The sequence below is a fragment of the Zasmidium cellare genome (genome assembly GCF_010093935.1).
Source record: "Zasmidium cellare ATCC 36951 unplaced genomic scaffold M409scaffold_9, whole genome shotgun sequence".
Lineage (NCBI taxonomy): Eukaryota > Fungi > Ascomycota > Dothideomycetes > Mycosphaerellales > Mycosphaerellaceae > Zasmidium > Zasmidium cellare.
Window position 1 is genome coordinate 265984 of NW_022986953.1, and position 18729 is coordinate 284712.

The 18729-nt window shown below is 53.9% G+C and overlaps 9 protein-coding genes across 9 annotated transcripts; 4 read left to right on the plus strand and 5 right to left on the minus strand.

The window, feature by feature from the left end:
- Positions 1–360: 360 nt before the first annotated feature.
- On the plus strand, positions 361–971 carry M409DRAFT_20019 (uncharacterized protein; the record flags this gene model as incomplete). The annotated part of the gene is made up of 2 exons (XM_033805191.1): positions 361–536; positions 590–971. 2 exons carry the CDS (start codon positions 361–363, stop codon positions 969–971), a joined length of 558 nt encoding a protein of 185 aa, XP_033670494.1.
- Positions 972–1894: 923 nt separating this feature from the next.
- M409DRAFT_52133 (uncharacterized protein) lies at positions 1895–2908 on the plus strand (the record flags this gene model as incomplete). The annotated part of the gene is made up of 1 exon (XM_033811998.1): positions 1895–2908. The coding sequence occupies one exon, from the start codon at positions 1895–1897 to the stop codon at positions 2906–2908; it is 1014 nt and encodes a 337-aa protein (XP_033670495.1).
- An 862-nt stretch (positions 2909–3770) lies between these two features.
- On the minus strand, positions 3771–5707 carry M409DRAFT_20021 (uncharacterized protein; the record flags this gene model as incomplete). The annotated part of the gene is made up of 3 exons (XM_033805192.1): positions 3771–4790; positions 4841–5578; positions 5645–5707. The coding sequence occupies 3 exons, from the start codon at positions 5705–5707 to the stop codon at positions 3771–3773; spliced, it is 1821 nt and encodes a 606-aa protein (XP_033670496.1).
- Positions 5708–6288: 581 nt separating this feature from the next.
- M409DRAFT_64688 (uncharacterized protein) lies at positions 6289–8142 on the plus strand (the record flags this gene model as incomplete). Its single annotated transcript, XM_033816187.1, has 1 exon — positions 6289–8142. One exon carries the CDS (start codon positions 6289–6291, stop codon positions 8140–8142), a length of 1854 nt encoding a protein of 617 aa, XP_033670497.1.
- Positions 8143–8174: 32 nt separating this feature from the next.
- Positions 8175–9884, minus strand: M409DRAFT_52136 (uncharacterized protein; the record flags this gene model as incomplete). Its single annotated transcript, XM_033811999.1, has 3 exons — positions 8175–9412; positions 9478–9811; positions 9870–9884. 3 exons carry the CDS (start codon positions 9882–9884, stop codon positions 8175–8177), a joined length of 1587 nt encoding a protein of 528 aa, XP_033670498.1.
- Positions 9885–10483: 599 nt separating this feature from the next.
- Positions 10484–12368, minus strand: M409DRAFT_52137 (uncharacterized protein; the record flags this gene model as incomplete). Its single annotated transcript, XM_033812000.1, has 3 exons — positions 10484–10744; positions 10866–12238; positions 12287–12368. The coding sequence occupies 3 exons, from the start codon at positions 12366–12368 to the stop codon at positions 10484–10486; spliced, it is 1716 nt and encodes a 571-aa protein (XP_033670499.1).
- A 1207-nt stretch (positions 12369–13575) lies between these two features.
- On the plus strand, positions 13576–15696 carry M409DRAFT_64689 (uncharacterized protein; the record flags this gene model as incomplete). The annotated part of the gene is made up of 1 exon (XM_033816188.1): positions 13576–15696. The coding sequence occupies one exon, from the start codon at positions 13576–13578 to the stop codon at positions 15694–15696; it is 2121 nt and encodes a 706-aa protein (XP_033670500.1).
- Positions 15697–15939: 243 nt separating this feature from the next.
- M409DRAFT_36094 (uncharacterized protein) lies at positions 15940–16885 on the minus strand (the record flags this gene model as incomplete). The annotated part of the gene is made up of 2 exons (XM_033810500.1): positions 15940–16185; positions 16277–16885. 2 exons carry the CDS (start codon positions 16883–16885, stop codon positions 15940–15942), a joined length of 855 nt encoding a protein of 284 aa, XP_033670501.1.
- A 297-nt stretch (positions 16886–17182) lies between these two features.
- M409DRAFT_52140 (uncharacterized protein) lies at positions 17183–18640 on the minus strand (the record flags this gene model as incomplete). Its single annotated transcript, XM_033812001.1, has 1 exon — positions 17183–18640. The coding sequence occupies one exon, from the start codon at positions 18638–18640 to the stop codon at positions 17183–17185; it is 1458 nt and encodes a 485-aa protein (XP_033670502.1).
- Between the last annotated feature and the right edge of the window lie 89 nt (positions 18641–18729).

Consider the following 18729-nt stretch of genomic DNA (forward strand, 5'->3'; position numbering starts at 1 on the left):
AGCCCAACTCAAGCAACGAATCCATCGCCAACGACTTCCCCACACAAGCTTCGATCTACAGCTCCGAGATTCGTGGCCTCGTGCGATTGAACGCCAGTACATGCAACACAGTCAACGCTTGGGCTTCGGTACAACGCCATAGCATTCGTATACACAACATCGACAACGCAATCGCAGCCAAGAACGAATTCAGGCCGCTCCGATCGCTCCACAAAACCCGGCGCATCGCAACCCCAAATCCATCTCCATCCCGCAGCCGACCGAACGCGAATTCAAGGGCAGAAAGAGGCGAACAGCAGCACAGAAAGCTGAAAGCTCTGCAAAGCAGTATCAGCAGGCCATACAACCCGCCAAGTCAAAATGGCGCGCAGCAGCGTGACCCGTGAGAGGGTCATCGTCCGACAGTCCTACTACTGGCCGGATTGGCAACTCAATGTCTGGATCATTATCATGCTTGCAACAGGTGGTGTGCTGGTAGGAGTATTTGCGAACTTCATCGTGGTTCAGTCGCATCTGGGTGGACTTGGGATACCATGGTAAGTTACTGCTTCTAACCAGCCACCGATCCACTGCTAAGGTCTGCGCACAGGATCATGCCTTTCGGAATCACAGTCGGCTCCCTCACGATCATCTTCATAATCCTCATGCTACTCCTCATCATCCAACGACGGCTACTTCCGGGTATACTCATAATAGGATCATTCATCCTGCTTGTACTATACATCACAGGCCTGATCGAAACCGCCATTCAACTCTTCGGTCCGTCCGGCGACATCTCCTCGAAATGCCAGAACTATGTTTTCGACCAGCCACAGAATAGCTTGACCATCAACACCTTGGCGTGGCTGGAACAGAACAGCATATGCCAGAGTTGGCTGGCCGTGTTCTCGTTTTGGATAATCGGAGCCGTGTTCTTGGTGTATCTGATTGTACTGGCGAGTATAGTGGCTCAGGGAGGATATGGAGACTGAAAGTCGTCTCAAGAATGAGAAGGATGTTTTTGAGAACGAGCACAACGAACATGGAATGGCTAGGACTGTACAACCATGGAATGTGGATACAACGGGACATACGGCGGCGTTCACTTGGTAGATACCCAGATCTGTATGGTTCACAGGACATTATTGCTGTGACTTCAAGCGTGTGCAGACAGAGTTCGAACATTGTAGTTCCGCGACTCAAAGCTACAGTACGAGCGAATCTTGGTGCCTCAGGCACTAGCTACTAGGGTTTCCGGCGGTGAGCTTTTGACCTTCTTGCTTCTGGGCGTGTGCTTTTTTCCATCGACATCACACAAGCCGACCACAGCATTTGCCCACGAGAATGGCGTCCCGCACGCCCAATGAAATGCAGCTTAGCGCATGCACAAGCAAACGCCAGCAGGGCTGATGATCGTGGCACTGCTTTCACCTCAGCTCTGCCACCGAGCAGCTGCTTGTGGTGTCGCAGCGGGCGGCCTCAAATTGTGCTATTAGACACGATGGCACTCCGTCCCAGGATTGAAGAGCGTTGAGCCTCTGAACCTTGTCGAATATAATCTCTATTTGAACGAGACTGAAAGCAGAGATGGCTTCCCTGCACTGGGAACCTGCCGATGGGGTCGAAGTCTTGCGAAGGGGTGGGTTCCCTTTCCCATGTGATTTCGGAGTGGTTGTCACTGACGGTCCAAGTGTCTGGAGGCATAGCGAAGGATCGTCCTCCGTTGATAGACGCTACTACACTTCAAGCTAATAATCGGGACCCGGCTGTCCTGTGAGTCTGCAGAATCTGCTGTTCCATACGTTTGTTGACAAGAGCCAACAGTTTCCTCCAGGCGTACAAGTCTGAGCAGCCTACCAACTTGGACGCCACTACAGAATTGTCGTCTGCCTTTGGAATTCCAAGATGGCTCTGGATGACCAAGGAACAAGATTCCAATGGCTACTTCTACGGACGGACGTTGGCGCCGAGAGGACAAACCTCCACGAAAAGACATGTCACGGTGTTCCGCTTCATGATCAAATATGTCACCAAGGTCTTTCCTAAAGAGTTCCGACCGATCCCAGACATATCCTACGACTGGCACATTCTGACATTCGTCACGTACTGGGAAGAAGGCGAAGTCGCTCGGCTGCTCTGCTTCAACAGCCCGCTTCAACTGAAGCAGATGATCGAGCACTCGCTGCGCGAGGCAATCATTGACGATCTACTAGCCCACCCCTTCGCTTTCCATGCCATTGTGATGGAGCACGTTGCGGAACTGTACGATCAAGCCATTTGGCAATTTCGCGACTTCGTACGCGACACAGAGAAACAGCGCATGCTCATCGAGGACCCTCAGCCGGACTACGCAGCCATGCACGAGCTGTCAAGGCATGTAATGCACTGCAGTGAAGTTCTCTCCACGGCACTCAACGTCACGGATCACATTCTGGGGGAGCTTGCCAGATGGCAACATGCGAACGTCCTGCAACCCGCCCAAGACGATCCAGCGCCCGCTATTCGACATCAGAAGTCCATGCTGCAGTTCATGCACAACAGATCAATCGCAGTGGAGGACAGACTGAAGAATGAGATCAATCTCGCCTTCCACATCACCTCGCAACACTCCAACCTCATATCCGCGAAGATCGCCCACGCCGCGCAGGTCGACAGCAGGGCCATGAGAACCATCAGCATCCTCGGGCTTGTCTTCTTACCCGGCACCTTCATCAGTGCCATCTTCAGCATGTCCTTCTTCAATTTCACGCCCGGGAACCAGGAGCAAGCTGCAAGGTGGACAGTCTCCGAGAGGTTCTGGTTATATTGGGTCGTTGCGATCCCCGTCACGGCGTTGACGGTTCTCGTTTGGTGGACTTGGCAGAAATGGGGAGTGCCGCCGACGCCAGAGGTGAAGTTTGTTCAGAAGGAGAAGAAAGAGAACTGTTAGTACAGTATGACGTGACGAACAAGCGTGGAGTTTCACAGGAGAGGATTTCTTCGGTATAATGATCGGAATTTATCAACACATCAGATAACAAAATAAGTTATTGCTATCTCACCAACGAACTACTCAATATGTACACTAATAATGTATCCCTCCAACCCCCCAACCCTATCCCGCATCTGCACCCAGACCTTCCAAACATCCCGTCCCCGAGCCGTCTCCTCGTCTCATCCCGTCCCAAACCACAAACCCCAAACACTCCAATCGCACACCTAGTACGCTAGTGGAAGTACATCGGCCTCGTCCCGCGAGGTACACTTGCTTGGACAGGCTCGCATCCTACCACGGGACGATATGTACGAGCACCATAAGCCGTGCGTGTATATGTCGTAGCAGGGGTGGTGGGGAAGGAAGAGAGTGTGTGACGCGGGACGGGACGGGACACGGAAAGTTGTGCAGACGCGGCTGGGCTTTTTGTGCAGGGGCGGGACGGGATAGATGAGATTGTTTGATGTGGTGTGGAATCGTTGCGGTTGCTCTGGTTAGATATTGTTGTTCACTGCCGTTGGAATCGGATCTTTTATTGCTGGGTGCATCAAAATGAAAAGTCGGGCAAGAGAAGATGCGAGTGACAAATGCATGCCAGGTACACGTAAGGTTGAAGTGGGCTTAATTATATCGAGCCATCGTCGAAGCAAGACGGCAACCGACTCTAGAACGATCCGAAGGCTGCTCATCCATAAAGATAGTACATCTCAAACCTAGTGCCATGCGTTTGCGTGTATCCTCTGCTCTATGCGTTTCCTCAGGGTATACATCCTGCACCGGCATCTACTCATCCACATCCTCTTCACACCAACATTCCCTACCTCGCCTGTTCCGGCTGGCTCATCGTCTTGCTCCTCATGAACTCCTCCACATTCTTACTCTCCATGCCATCGATCCGCGGGTCTTCTGGCTTGCTTTCCTCGGCTTTCGCTTCCTCCTTCTTACCGCCCATTCCAACTGCATTCAGCGCCATAGCAGGCACGGCTTTCGCGGTTTCCACAGCCTGTCCGGCCAACTGCTGTGCTTGCTCAACCATCGTCGGCGCACTGTCGTCTTCCCTCGTCAGGGGCGTCTCTTTGGGAGCTTGGCCCACGGTCCGTGGCTCCATGACTGCGTGTCCGCTTCCCTGGCCGTCTTGTCGGACTGCGGGTGTGCCTTCTGCGAGTGTGCCATCCGCGTGAGTGTTGCTCTGCTGCTCGAAGCGCGTGCTCGAGGTCCCTTCTCTGGCGCCTATCGGTGGTGACGCCACTTCATTCTCGTGGTCCCGGTAGGGAACCGTAAATGTGCCCGCACGCGAGGTGTCTTGTACAGTAGCATTCGGCGACTTGCCAACATTCAGATCTGCGTCTGTCACTCCCATGGCTGCAGCTGGATTCGCCGAACCGTTCGCTGCTGTGCCCTTCTTGCCGCCGGCGGTCGCGTCTTTGCTCAGTGTCTGTTGCAGCGTCGTCGCCCCAGCGCCACTGACACTCGCGAATAGTGCAGAATGAGGATTTCTTCCAGGTGATAACGCAAGCCTTGCTACGTCAGCTTCAGGATGAAGCCCCGCAATAACCTTCTGACGTGGGGTACCGTTCTGCGTTCCAATCGCTACCGCCACGAGGTCGCCGTCGCCGTCGTACTGCCATTTGATTGGTCCTATGGGGAAGGTGCGGTGCCCTTTTTGTCGAATGTCTTCTTTCCAGCGTAGCGAGTCTGCAATCGCTGGCTCGAGAGCGGGCATGTCGCCAAAGGACCATTCGAGATTGCCGCCGTATTTTTTGGGGATGTTGTCAGTATCGACGAATTTCTGGAGTGTGCTGAGCGTGTTGGCTTGAGACAGGATCGAGATTTTTTGCTACTGGAAGTCAGTACACACTTCCAGAACCAACTCTGAGCAATACGTACCACCGTGATTGGATCGAACCATCGTTTCGCCCATTCCCACACAGTAGGGAAGAAGCTAGGTGCTCCCACGACGAAGATACGATCCAGCGTTTCTGGATAATGAGCAGTGGCCAGACGACTGGAATCTTGAAGATGCGCCCTCAAGTTCCAGAACTGCTTGAATCCGACTTTGCTGATATCGACCACGTTGCTGCTCTGGCTCACGGGTGTTTCTGCGCTTGGGCGGTTGGGTATGGCAGAGCACAATGGCAGCACGAACCTGCAGAGGTTCTCATACAGAGCGAACAGCCGCAGCATCTTTCGCGGTACTTTCGACCTGATATCCGGCCCTCCTCCATCCTTCTTTCTGTCTTTGTCGTTTTGATACGCCGTGACCTCCTTAGGGTCAAGGTGTGCGACCTCGAAGACGTAGAAGGGGATTCCACGCTTGTCTCTTCTGCCGGTCCATTGTGGATAAAGTCTCCGCGTCTGCTCGTACTCGTCTATATCTATTGTCTCGTAGAGGTTGTCGAGATCGTTTTCTTGCCGCCAATCCTCGGTGTCTTTGAACTGTCCGAAGGCGTCTTGTGGGATGAACTTGCGCGCACGCAGGTATCGGAGGAGAGTCTCGTCGTCGTGAGAAGGAGGAGTCTTCCCCTCGCCAGGATGGTAATATCCCTTCTGTTTACACAACTCTTTAAATTTGTCGAGCGCGCCCTGCTGGCCCTCGCTCAAATGCCCGACGTGTCCTGAGGGCCACTATACAAGGTCGTCAATATCACATCCGCAGCACAGGAGCGTGTCGCGAGATGTCGGCGCACCTACTTGGAAGGAGTCAACCCGCTTAAGGTCACCACCGTCGATCTGGTCGCTCTTGGAGGAACTCATGGCTAACAGCGATATCCCAGCAGAACGAGTGGATGCCAAGAGTGGAGTTCGTGGGAGGGGGAAAGAGAAGGATCTGGAGAGCAAAGGACGCAGGGAAGCACTTTGTACTTGATCAATTCCTCGGGCCAACTATGTAAGACTGTAATAGCGTGAGGAGGGTTCTGCGGGAGTGTGGTAAGAGCTGATATGACGGCATCACATGTCCGCTCCTGTCCGCCCGCCATGCCTCGTGCTTCTGCGATCGCTGTCAGTTGCGGATCGAGCGATTCCGAAGCGCCGGATTCGAGGCACTTGTGCTGGAGTAGGCAAGGGTTGATGGTGTCGGTGTGAAGAGTGAACTGAACGCGGCCGTTTAGAAGCCAACAGGATGTCTAGTCCCGCAGCGGTGAGGCAACTAAATATTGATTAGATCTTTTTGATGAATGTCAGAGCCACGGCGCGGTGAAGCTCACATCATTCCACGCGGAACCAGGTCCGTTCTTCGCGAACGTCATCGCCGACCATTACTGTCCCCAGTCGCATGCCACTGTACACCTGACATCGACACACGACCCAACGCAATGGCGTCCTCCACAAACGATATGACCGAGACGCCCAACCGTTTATTCGCTCTGCCCGATGAGCTGCTTGAAGCAATTGTTTCATACTTACCACCGACGGCCACACTCTGCTTCGGCACGACATCCCGCCGAGCGAACAAAATCACATACGAACCTTTGGTATGGCGTCGCCACTGCACCAGCACATGGCGGTACTGGGAAAAGAGCCATGTGCTAGAAGAGAGGCTCGAGCTTCCACCGACCCGGACTAAATGGCGGCACTTGTTCAATGAGCGACGGAGGATTGATCGAGAGGCGCAAGAGCTATTCGATCAGATGCTTACGACACAGCAATGGCGATTCGAACGAATGGAGAAGATCGCCTCCTGGGGATACGATGTCAAAGACTTGCTACTACAGCTAAGAGATGCAACGCCGGACGATGCAGAAGATGCCTTGTGCCGACGATACTATGCCAATGCGATCTTGGGGCAAGTACATCGAGCAACGGCTTTGGAGAAGTGGACGCGCTTGCAGAAGAGACAGATGGTGCGGCTGGAGGAGATACTAGGCGCATACGATCTTTTCGTTCTGAGTGGCGAGAAGGGAGACTTGGATGATATGGATCGCGAGTTCGACAGGCTCGCAGCAGCTATCAGGGCACGGGATGATGAATTCGACGATCTCCCAATTCGAAGAAAGGCAGTACAAATTGCCAAATTCTTGAGAAGTGAGAACCTGGTGGGCAACCCAAGCGAGGACGACTATCACGCATTGAGGAATAACTTCATCAGCATGGCCTTGTTTGATGAGGTACATACTTCATTACCTCTGCAGAGTGTCGCCATCTACTGTGCAGTGGCGAGAAGACTGGGCGTCAACGCAAAGCCATCGAACTACCCTCAACACGTTCACGCAGTCATTGAAGCTCCCGCAGATCAAACTCTTGATGGCAGACCCAAGATACCCACGCAAGGCGACGAGCCAGAGCTGATGCATATGGATCCGTGGCGTACCTCTGAAGAGGTTCCAAATGAACACCTCACGCTGCGACTCCTACAAATGGGGGCTCCTGCACAGCAGCACCATCACCATCTCGGTGCCACATCTACTCTCGAAATCGCCATGCGGACCAGTCGCAACATTATGCATTCTGTACAAGAATCTCGCGAACGCCAACGAGGCATCTCAAGACGTGTTACACATCCTGACATTGAAGCAGCCTGGTACAGCATGCTCTGGTCCATGCTTGTGCTAGGCGACTCCAACTCAGCCACGACCCTGCACCGCCGTCGCCAATGTCTCCCGTACCTCGTCGACCACTTCCAAGCACACTTCCCGGAGGACATCGGTCTGATTGAGAAATTTATACCACCCATGTTTGAATCTGAACGAGAACACAACATCCTGATGCACCTCATCACGACAGCACGCACCGCCGATAGAAATCGCAAAGCACCCAGCGAAAGAAACGAGCGAACCGAAAGCGTGAGGCTCAAGATCGGCACACACTTCAAACACCGCCGCTACGGCTACGAAGGCGTCATCGTGGGCTGGGACATCAAGTGCGGAGCGGAGCAGCGATGGATGGAGCAAATGCGCGTGGATGACCTGCCGCGAGGAAGGGAGCAGCCATTCTACAACTCTGTGTATGCCTCCCCGCCGAAACGCTCGACACGAGCGTACTACTACGTCGTTGGCAGTTCAGACGCTAACGCTTCTTCTCCTAGCGCGGACGACAAGTCGGTGCGGTATGTAGCGGAGGAGAACATCGAGGTGGATGAGAGTGAGCCGAGTCCGGTTTTGATGCAGTTGGCGGGCAGGTACTTCAAGCGGTGGGATAAGGAGGGGAGGACATTCGTGTCGAATATCAAAGATGAGTATCCCGATGATTAGATCCCGTACAGCATACTCGACAACCAAATACACTACAGCATCTGCGCAGCTTCCGTATGCGTCACAACCCCCTGATCCCTCTCCTGCTCCCTCCTCCTCGCCTCCATCCTCTCCCGATTCCTCCTCCTCACGCCCTCGGTCCTCTCACGCACAAGCCTCGCCACGTCCTCGACCGGAATCTCCCCTCGCGCCCTGTACTCCTCGATCCTCCTCAGAATCTCCTGACAGTCCATCCAGATCCTCTCGCGGTTTCGCAGACCCCTCAGAGATCTATACTTTTCATCGTTCTCCCGTTCCTTGAGGAGGAGATAGAGGCGATGCCAGTTCGTCCGCGTGGGATCTAGAGTGTTTGGCACGGGGACGGGGTTGCGGTTTTCGGGGGCGACGGGGTGGGATTTTAGGTCTTTTTCGGATTTCGTGGTCCAGAAGGAGTATGTTGGGAGGGGGGTTGAGGGGTGGGCTTCCCAGAACCAGGGCATTTCTTTCAGGAGGAGGTGGTGCCATAAAGAGATGGGGAGTTGGCGGAAGGCGCGGGAGGAGAGGCGGAGGGAGGCGATGGATTGCGAGGGGAGGTCTTGGAGGATCATGAGGCGGAGTTCTGCGGGGAGGGTTGTGAAGGGGTCGGTTTCTTGGGTTGATGTTGGGGGTGTGAGTTGGGAGGATGGGATGTCGAAGGCGCCTTGGCCGACGTCGAAAGACGGGTCTGAGCTGATGGTGGTTTGCAGCTCGTCGGAGAGTGTCGGCATGAAGAGCGGGTTGCACACGATCCATTCGCTCCCCACGGCGTGATCCCACCACTGTTCACGCAGTCCGGTGGTTGGACCCGCCCGAGGGAAGGCAAAGAACATTTCAAAGTCCGCTTCGTTCTCATACCATCCCCACAGCCCGGCGATATCGACTTCGCCGCTCTTCGCGTGCGACGCCCGCTTGAAGACCTCGAGACACCAGGGGTGGAACGGCATGCAGGCTGCCTTGGCGTCGGTGTACACGCTATCGATCATGCCGTTCGTCACGTTGGGTTTGCGGACGCCGTGGCGGGCGGGGTGAGTTTCGGCTGATCCGCCGTCCATCGTCTCGGGCATGTCGTCGGAGATGCCGCTGAGGAAGACGTCTTCGGTGCGTTCGAAGGCTTCGTCGTCTGGGGCGGATTGAAAGGTCTCGGTTTTGCGGATCAGGGTCTGCCAGACGCGGCAGTGTTGCATTTCTTGCAGGGAGATGCGGTGGCCGATGTAGCCGTTGCCGTTCGTGCAGTTGGGGCCGGCGATGTGTTCTGCACCTGAAGGTTTCCCGCGTCAATACTCATGTCGAAGGAGAAGCGGATTGGGAGGTACTTACTCATCAGCTCAACAAACTGTTCCAGCAGCGGCGGCTCGTCATCGTCCTCGTCGTCTTCAGCGTTAGGAGCAAACTCCTCCCCCTCTCCATTTCCATCTCCGCCTCCCTCGTCATCTTCCCCCTCGACAACTCTCCTCTTCCAGGGATCCTGAAGCACATCCTCATCGAGATCCCGATCAACGATCATACATCCTGACTTTCGACCACAGTTCTGGATCGTGCCCTCCGCGTCCACAAAGTCGGAGCCGTAGTAGATCCAGGCGGCGGATCTGGGCTCGTCCGGGCGGCGGATGCGGGCGATGTTGAAGGAGACGCCGCAGATTTGGCAGAGTTGCTGAAGTGTATCTCAGCAAATAGATGTATCAGTGACGTACGCAGGAAATTTCGCGTACCTCTGAATAGCCCATGATGTCCACGCGAAAGACCGCCGTCAAAAAAGCTCAATCCGCCACAGGGGTCGTCGTGGAGTTGGAGTTGTAGTAGAGGGCGCCTATGAAAGTATTTTCTCCCTTCTAATCTCAAAAGAGTATGTCAATGAATCGGAGACTTGGCTTCATAGTTTCGTATTCCAAGGCCTCAGCTCCTTTGCCACGACGGTGCAACGTGCCGGGCCCAAGGCAGACATCGCCCGAACGAGCATCACAGTGGAGGCTTGGGTTTGAGTTCTAGGCCATCATGCCAATGAAATGTTCGACTTATCTGTGAGCTTGACATGAATATTGCTCTGCAAACATTGCATGTCTTTGCCTTCTCAAAAGAAGGGCGTTGATGGCAAGAAGTGATGTTCCGTCTTGAGAAGTAACGCGCTGATTGGCTCGCTTGGCTAATCCTCGGTCCAGTACTATAAGCCTATATATCCTGGTTTGCGTTCTCATCCAATTGACGGCGCGGTTGGGTTAATCAGCATTCACCTTGCCTTTTACCAGATGAATCCTTGGTCCACCGCGATAAGCCGCATTGTCAATCTTTGGAATTCTCAGTTCGATCAACCGAACTTTTTGTTTTTCTATTGAACCTTTTTGGCGCTTTGGCTATCGATGAGGGTGGATGTGCGGTTTTTTGTAATTCTTTTTTGGTGCGGTGGAGGGCGGGACTCGAACTGAGTGTCGAGGTCGCGAAATTCGATCATTTTGACTTCAATGTTTGCATCACATGTAATCTTGTAAGGATTGAGTGGAATTGTGCAAGTTTGTAGTAAGCATTTGGTTGCACGCTTCATTCTCATCACTACGAACCGGTATGTTTGCAAATATTCCATCATGGTGCGCTGTAATAATTCAATCTTTGAATGTGATGCGCAGGGCAATCGCTCAAGTTAAGCCTCCACCAAAGCTATTGAGACTAAAGACATGTCCCATTGATGATTACTGAATCCAACCCTATCACACCTCACCGTCGCCATGCCGAATCCCCAACAAAGACCGAATCTTGAGAATCCCAAGCATATGAAGAACATACCACACCGCCCATACAATAAAGAGTATGCCAAATAAGACAAGCAACGCAATAAACATGGCGATACCCCCAGTCCTCAAAATCAACACCGACAGCGCAGCTTGCTCCAGCATCGAGCCCTGGGCGAACGAGATGAGATAGCCAAGCACAAGGTATATCGAGTACTTGTCCGGCATCTGGGTGCACGACATAGTGGCTTCATCTCCAGTGTAGTCCGGGTCTCCGAGTCTGTTCCAGGGTTGGCCGTAGGTACAGGTCGTGAAGACGACGCCCCCGAAGTCTGGATCTTTGTAGGCTGTGTATGTCCTCGGATCGCCCACGAGTTCTTCTTCGAAGAGGAATGTGACGATGCGACTGGCGCTGAAGTCGTATTCCATTCGCTTGACTCGGCTGTTGGCGGTGGAGATGTTCTTGGATGCTCGTCGATCGATGTTGAACTGGACCGCTTTGTAAATTGACGTCCTGCTTCCCGAATGGCTGGCCGAAGCATCGTGACGCTCAAGTCTTTCGTGGGTGCAGTCGACGGGGGTACCTCTTGCCTGCCTTATTGAACGTGTATCAGCGACCATGTCTGCCGGCCGTGAGCTGTTCTTCTTTTGGCCGAATCCAGCAATGAGTTGGCCTACTGGAATCTGACTCCAATCAATGCGGTGACAGTGTTCCTCCTCTGTCCAGCTGTTTCCTTTTTGCTGCACATGACTGACGCACTTCTGAAAGTCGAAGTCGTGCGGCGTATCCATCACAGCCATGTAAGAAACTGTGTCTTTCGTCCACGGAGTATGAGGTGTAGTGATGTTGGGAGATGTGACTTCGAGCTGCCGACCACGATGAGGCTCTCTCCTCTTGATCAAATCTTGGCCGTTGAGAAGGTCTTTCGGAATGAAGTCATTTGACAGTGGCTTTCTGTCTTTGCTCTTCCGTCCAAAGCCTTCAATTCTCTTTCTCGCTGGCACGTCGGCCCATTCGACATCAACACAGGTGGGACCACATGCTTTGAAGATTTCGCACCCGTTGTTGTCTATCAACATCAGGAATTTGCGGTCGTCGCGATGTGGATGGTGTCGATTCTTCAACTGAGTGTTGGTTTCGCTGCTGCTACGCTCGTAGTCTGTGTTCGTCTGCTTCGAGTCATAGGATTTGATGAAGATGTCCTCTTCCGCTCGTTCGAAATCACCGAAGATAGGTCCAGCAACGTATGCGCCCCGAGGAACGACTCCACCACTTGCAGGCTCGCATCTGGCCTCCTTCATGTCGATGTTGGCCAGGTAGAACCAGGAGCATCTATCGTAGTCGCCGCCTCCGACCGCTTCGTACTAGGAATCATTGTCGCTTGCGGGTGGGTCTGACACCTCACAATCTGCTGAATGTAACGGTGCGGCTGTAGCTAGCAGTATCACGGCCGCGAAGGTCACGGTAGTCCATTGTGAAATAGTCATGTTCAAGCACGCCAAGGAAGGAAAACTCAACAGTGTTGTACGTGAAATGCATGCATTTATCGGGGGAAAGAAATCAAGTGAAGAGGAGAAAGGCTGGATAGGCGTGCCTGCTCCTAACTTGTGGGAAGGCGATGTCCTGTCTGCTAGAGTCTGGGGTAGCAGCAAAATGTGCTTATGTTTGTTGGCAAGTGCGATGGAAGTGAATCGTGATGTGTATTCTCTGCCCGGATGATCTTTCTACCAAGATCACATACGCTAAACAGGCAAGGTGTACGAGATCAATCCGAGCAACGACCCCACGTCTTCCAGCACCTCTTCTGCCGCTTCCATCTCCTCTTCGATAACTTTGCCCAATTCATCGTAGTCACAATTTCTGGAGAATCCCCCTCAGCTATGCAAATGGGGCAAGTGGTCATGCTGGTCGACTGCAGCACGCCGGGACGCCGCAGCTCTGACCAGGGCGACCGAGGACCGGTGAGGCTGAGGCGGGTCCTCCATCGCGTTGGTGATGCGCATTTGACTACACGCTTGCCGTCTTGCGCAGTGTTTGTGTCGAATTAGAGGGGTAAGTAGTCTCAAGAATGAATGAATGATGGGGGGATCGGCGGTGTCCGAAAAGAGTCGCCTTCGCAATGACTGGTCAATGATTGTTGCCTTGGCGGGTGAGTACAGCGATTGACTCAAACGGGCTCGAATGGCATATATATTATTGTGCAGCTGAGCAGGCAGCTTGCCGACACGAGCACCAGCCACAACGTCAGCTCGACTAGCAAACAGTCATCGCCTCGTTTGACTTCCATTACTTCCACTACGACTCCTCCACTACAACTACCACCACCTATATCGCACGTCTACACTCGCATGCACCCAGCCATAACTCGTTAACACACACACCACGCTTTCAATCACCGAGAGCGTACCATATACTCTCCTAACCCCCAGCATGGCGGCCGAACAACAGGCCAACACGGCCAAGCACTCCTTCCTCGACACCACCTTTCCTGTCGACCTTCCAGAGATCGATGAGCTCACATTCTCCAAGGAGCAGTTCAACACATACTTGAAGTCTCTCAAGGCCGACAGAGCCGCCGCCGCCACCTCGACTCCACTCGCCGTCCGCGCCAAGCCAAACGATGATGCCGAGCAGAAGGATGTCAAGCAAGAAGATGTCGCTAACAACACGTCCAGCCAGGACAAGTCCGCCTTCATGGATGGCCTACTGGCTGATAAGGCCACTGCACCAAGTTTCGATGAGCGGGATGGCAAGATGCTCACCGAGAACGCCGACGTAGCCCACAGCACCTCGGGTGAGCCTCTGGTCGATCTCTTCTACGAGCTGGAGGGTGTCGTCGGTGGCGACCGCCTTCGCCATGTTCTCGAGAAGGCCTGGGCTACCGACGCTGAGTCAACTCTCAAGATCATCTGGAACGCTCGCTCTATCCACCTCGGCAAGAGCAGCCGCAACGTCTTCTACCAAGCTGTTGGCTGGCTGTACACCAACCACCCAGCTACCCTCATCATCAATCTCCCTTGGCTGGTGCGCCCACTCATCCCCAAGAAGGCACCACAACAGGAGCAGAAGGGAGAAGAGAAGGGAGAGGCCAAGCAGGAGGCCAAGGATGTCGATAGTGACTTTGAGATGATCGATGAGAAGGAGCTTCCAGGCCAGCCCGAGACTAAGAAGATCAAGCTTGACGAGGATGCCGCTCTATCGGAGTTCGATGTCAAGTACGGAGTGGCCCACGGTTACTGGAAGGACCTGCTCAACATTCTGGCTCTTGCTGCCAACGACGAGCTCAAGTTTGATGGCCAGCCACGCACCATCCTCAACGTGGAGAAGCCAAAGGGCAAGCCTCGCGACCGTGACTGGACAGAGGGCCGCAAGAAGGCCATCACGCAAGCGCGCCACGACAAGATTGTCAACAAGCTCAAGACCGACCCCATCTACAAGGCACTACACGTCAGCGTAGCACGCCTCTTCGCCGACCAGCTCAAGCTCGACTTTGATCGCCTCCAGTCTAGCGCCAAGCAGGATGTGAAGGCCATCACTCTTTGCGGAAAGTGGGCACCAACCCACAAGGCCATGCACGACCAGCACACCTGCATCGTCACCTCGATCGCTGAGTTGCTCTTCTCTTTCGAGGATGTCTGTCCCGACGCCGACCCAGGCGACCGCACTCTCTACATCAAGCATCTTCGCCAGCGGTACCACTTCACCATCCCCAAGCTTCGCAAGCATCTTCAGATCGTTGAACGCTCCATCACCGCTGAGAAGTTCGACGAGATCAAGTACAACCGTGTGCCATCTCTCGCCATGAAGCAGTACACACCACTCTTCGCCAAGAAGGACTTCGATCGCTTCGACAAGTACATTGAGGATGTCGCTCAGGGCAAGGCTACAATCTCTGGTGCCACTCTCCTCCCTTCCACTCTGGTGCGAGACGTTCTTGGTGGTCCTAGGATGACGCACGGCCGTGGTTCTGTGACGACTACCCAGCTTGTTGAGAAGAAGATGCATGACATCAAGCTGAAGAGTCTGGGAGGGCAATGGTCGACTCTTGTCCAGCGCATCAAGGACTCGGGCACTTTGGAGTCTTCCATCGCCATTGCCGACGTGTCAGGCTCCATGCACTCTCCAGTCTTCCCTGACTCTACCCGTCCCATCGACTCGTCCGTTGGCTTGGCTCTCCTCATCGCCGAAGTCACCAAGCCTCCATTCGGCGGCGCTTTCATCACCTTCTCTGATCAACCTCAAGTCATGCGTGTTGGAGGTGACTCAGACAAGCGTTCGTTCAAGGAGAAAGTCGACTACATCGAGCGCTCGAACTGGAGCATGAACACCAATTTCGTGTCCGTCTTTGAAGACCTCATCCTCCCCATGGCCATTGAGAACAAGCTCACTCAGGAGGACATGGTCAAGCAGGTCTTCGTGTTCAGCGACATGCAGTTCGATGGTTGCGGCGGCGGCCAGCGCTGGACCACCTCGTTCGAGCGCATTCAGAAGAAGTACAAGGATGCTGGCTATGAGATGCCACAGATCGTCTTCTGGAACCTGGCTGGCGGTCGAAATGGCACCGCTCCCAAGCCTGTCACTGCCACTGAAGAGGGCACGGCGCTTGTCAGCGGATACAGCCAGGGTCAGCTGAAGATGTTCCTTGAGAACGGTCAGTTCGAGGACCCAGAGGAGGAGGACGTGATCGGGCAGACGGAGGATGGCGACGAGGTTGTGATTGAGAAGAAGACGGAGAAGAAGAAGCAGGACCCTCTGGCGCAGGTGAAGCGGGCCATCTCTCACGATGCGTACCGCATGCTCAAGGTGGTTGATTAGATTTGGAGTCTTTTCGCACTGGGATAGCGAGGCGTTTGGAGGCGTAGGAGACATGACGCATTTTGGGGATACTGACGACATTATGAGTGCATGGTGCAGCGAGTCTGCATAGGACATAGTAGTCCATACTTGGAATGAAGCCATAACTTCAATCTTCCTTCATCGTCTGCAGCGATAGCCTCACTTCACTTGACCGTTACTTCTCGCCGGATCTGCAACAACCCCCCTCTCAAATGAACAAAATCACGGCACCCCCCTCCCCGTCCTCGTCGCCTTCGCCAACTCACTCTGCGCCGTATCATCCGCATACCTCTGATAAATCGGCAAATAAAACTCCCGCTCACTCGTCGTGTCCCTTATACTCGGCCTTTCCTCCAAGGCCTTCTTCCACTTCCTGAACCGCGCCCAGAGAGCTTCGTCTTCGCCGCCTTGGCCTTCGGGTGGGATGCCGAGGCCGCCTTTGAAGTGGTCGAAGATCCAGAGGCGGATCTACCCATACACAAAACAATATTGTTAGCGTGTCATGAACGAGGTATCGAGAGGGAGGGGGAGGGGGTAGGAATAGTGCAGGGGGACATACAATCCAAGGCGCCACGACAAAATCAATCAAACTCGGCTCCTGGCCCCCAAAGAAAAAAGGCCCCTCCCCATGCTCCATCATCTCCTGGGTAAGTTCCTTCAAAACCCCCAAAAACTCCCCCCTCACCCTCTCCAACCCCCCCTCCTCCCCATCCCCACCCCCATCAGAAGACTTATTAGAAGGCTGCCACTGCAAAAACCGATGAAAACCCGTCACAACCCTCCCCGTACAGAACCCCACCCAAATCCTCGTCTTCGCCCTCGCATAAACATCCTCCGGCATCAACCGCGGTGCACACCCCGGGTACGCTTCCTCGAGGAACTCGCAGATCACGGCGGATTCGTAGAGCGGTCGGGAGTCGTACTGTAGGGTGGGGACGAGGCCGCGCGGGTTGAGGGCGAGGAGGGAGGGCGGTTTGTCGTAGGGGTTGACTTCGATGTATTGGTAGGGGATGTTTTTCTCTTCGAGGAGGGCCCAGACGCGTTGGACGAAGGGGCAGAACCAGCCGGAGTAGAGCTTTAGGGGTTGGGGGGCTTGATGGGCGTCGACGAGGGCTTTGGCGGGGCCGGTGGCCACGGGGTGGAGGTTGGAGTCTGGGTGGGAGCCCATGGTGGATGTCTTTTGATGCAGATCGAATGTCAGTCAGTTGTAGAACTGGTGGGAAAGGTGATATTGAACCGTTGATTTGATGCTGTCTGTCATTAAGTATTAAAGAGAATACTGTATCTCAAATGCTAATCATCGTGTCGCATGACGTTTGCAGTGGGGTATCATCACACAATGTCAAATACCAGTACCTGCCCCTCCCAATCCATCCCATCCTTGAGCTCCAGCCCGGTATACTTTTCAAACGCCGACTTCTATTCATTAATAATCGCAGTTGCAGAAAGTCATTCCTGTCGTTATTCACATTACTGTGCAGCCCGGCTTGATGAATTCGTCGCCGTAGTCCCTCGCTAGCTGTGCCATTTCGTTCTCCTTCTGTCGTTTCTTCACTTCCATCGGAAAGTAGATTTCTAAGAATTCCATCGTGTCCATGTCGAGGTTCTTGCCGTTCGCTTGCATGACCGTCTCTGCGTTGCACATTGGGCATTTCGTCATTCCCTTTGCTTGCAAGTCGATTACGCATCGGATGCAAAGAACTGCCCGGCAACAGCCCAGGTTCACCGGACGCCAGGCCATCTCGCAGCACACCGGGCAGATCCAGTCGTCGAGCTGTGGCACAATTGCGAGGACTTTCGTCCCCATCTCAGCTTGGAGATCGCGTCCGATTGAATCGGCAAAACCGCTCTTGTTGGACTTGATCTCCGGATACTTGACGATGAGGTTCTTTGCAAACTTATCTCCTTGCAAGTGTGTTCGCTTGTCAAACTTCTTGAGAATCTTCCTCATAGCCCTGGCATTCATCTCCTGGAAATGCATCACTTTCAAGATTTGCAAGTTCAGGTCGAGGAATTGTTGTGCTGCAGCTTTGGCTTTTGGCGTCTTCATCTTGGCAAGCAAACCCGTCTCGCGAAGTGTTTGATCATAGTTCTCGAGATTCTTCTTGGCCTCATCGAATGTGATGGCGCCCCGCTTCTGTTCTGTCTCGCTGTAGAAGATTGGCTTTTCGAGGTACAGTCGGAACATCTCCCTCCAGAAGTACAGGTCGCGGTAGCTGATCGATCGCTTGGCCTCATATCCTTCTCTAACAGGCTGAACGACGTCTTCAACCAGGTCGCCAAGATCGAGTATCTTCTCCTCCAGATTGCGTGTCTCGGCGTCGCGCAAAGCATCGAGCTCGGCCAGCTTGGGTTCAAGCATCTCGAAGAAGTCTTGTGCAGACGCGAGTGGTACGTACACCCATCGAGCATCCTCCACATCCGGCGTTACCGACTCTTTGCGCTCAGAGCCGTCGTGAACAGGTGCTGTCTCACCGAGTACCTGTGGTTGTTTTGGGCGTGCTTGTGCTTGTGCTTGCTCCAGACGCTTCTTTCGACCCTCGACGACCATCTCATGCCTCGCGAGCTTTTGCAGAGAAGCCTTGGTTTCGGGCGCAAGTCTCGCGTCAAGCGCCCTACCCGTCTTACTGTCGACCAGTACCTTGAGTTGAGGAGCGAACTCTTCTTGGATTGGAGAGAGATCTGGGTTGGCAGCCGAGAGATAGTCTTTGGAATCGGTCGCTGCTGGGTTGGGAGTCTGAGGCTGAGCCACGAGGTCGTTCATGGCGGCCAAGGTGTGCTCGTCCAGTCCCAGGCTCTCCAGCTCTTTGTGTACCCGCTTGATGCATTTCTTCAGATGCTTGTAGTCGATGGCGCTGTTGACCCATTGCTCGGGGTAGCCCTCGCTGGCCAGGGCCGTCTCATATTCGTGTCCGAACTTCATGGTGGGCGTGTCATGTGATATCGGGTGGTTGATATGGTACTCAGGTGGGGTGCTTTCCAAGTAGGTTTTATGGAATGCTGATCGGTAAA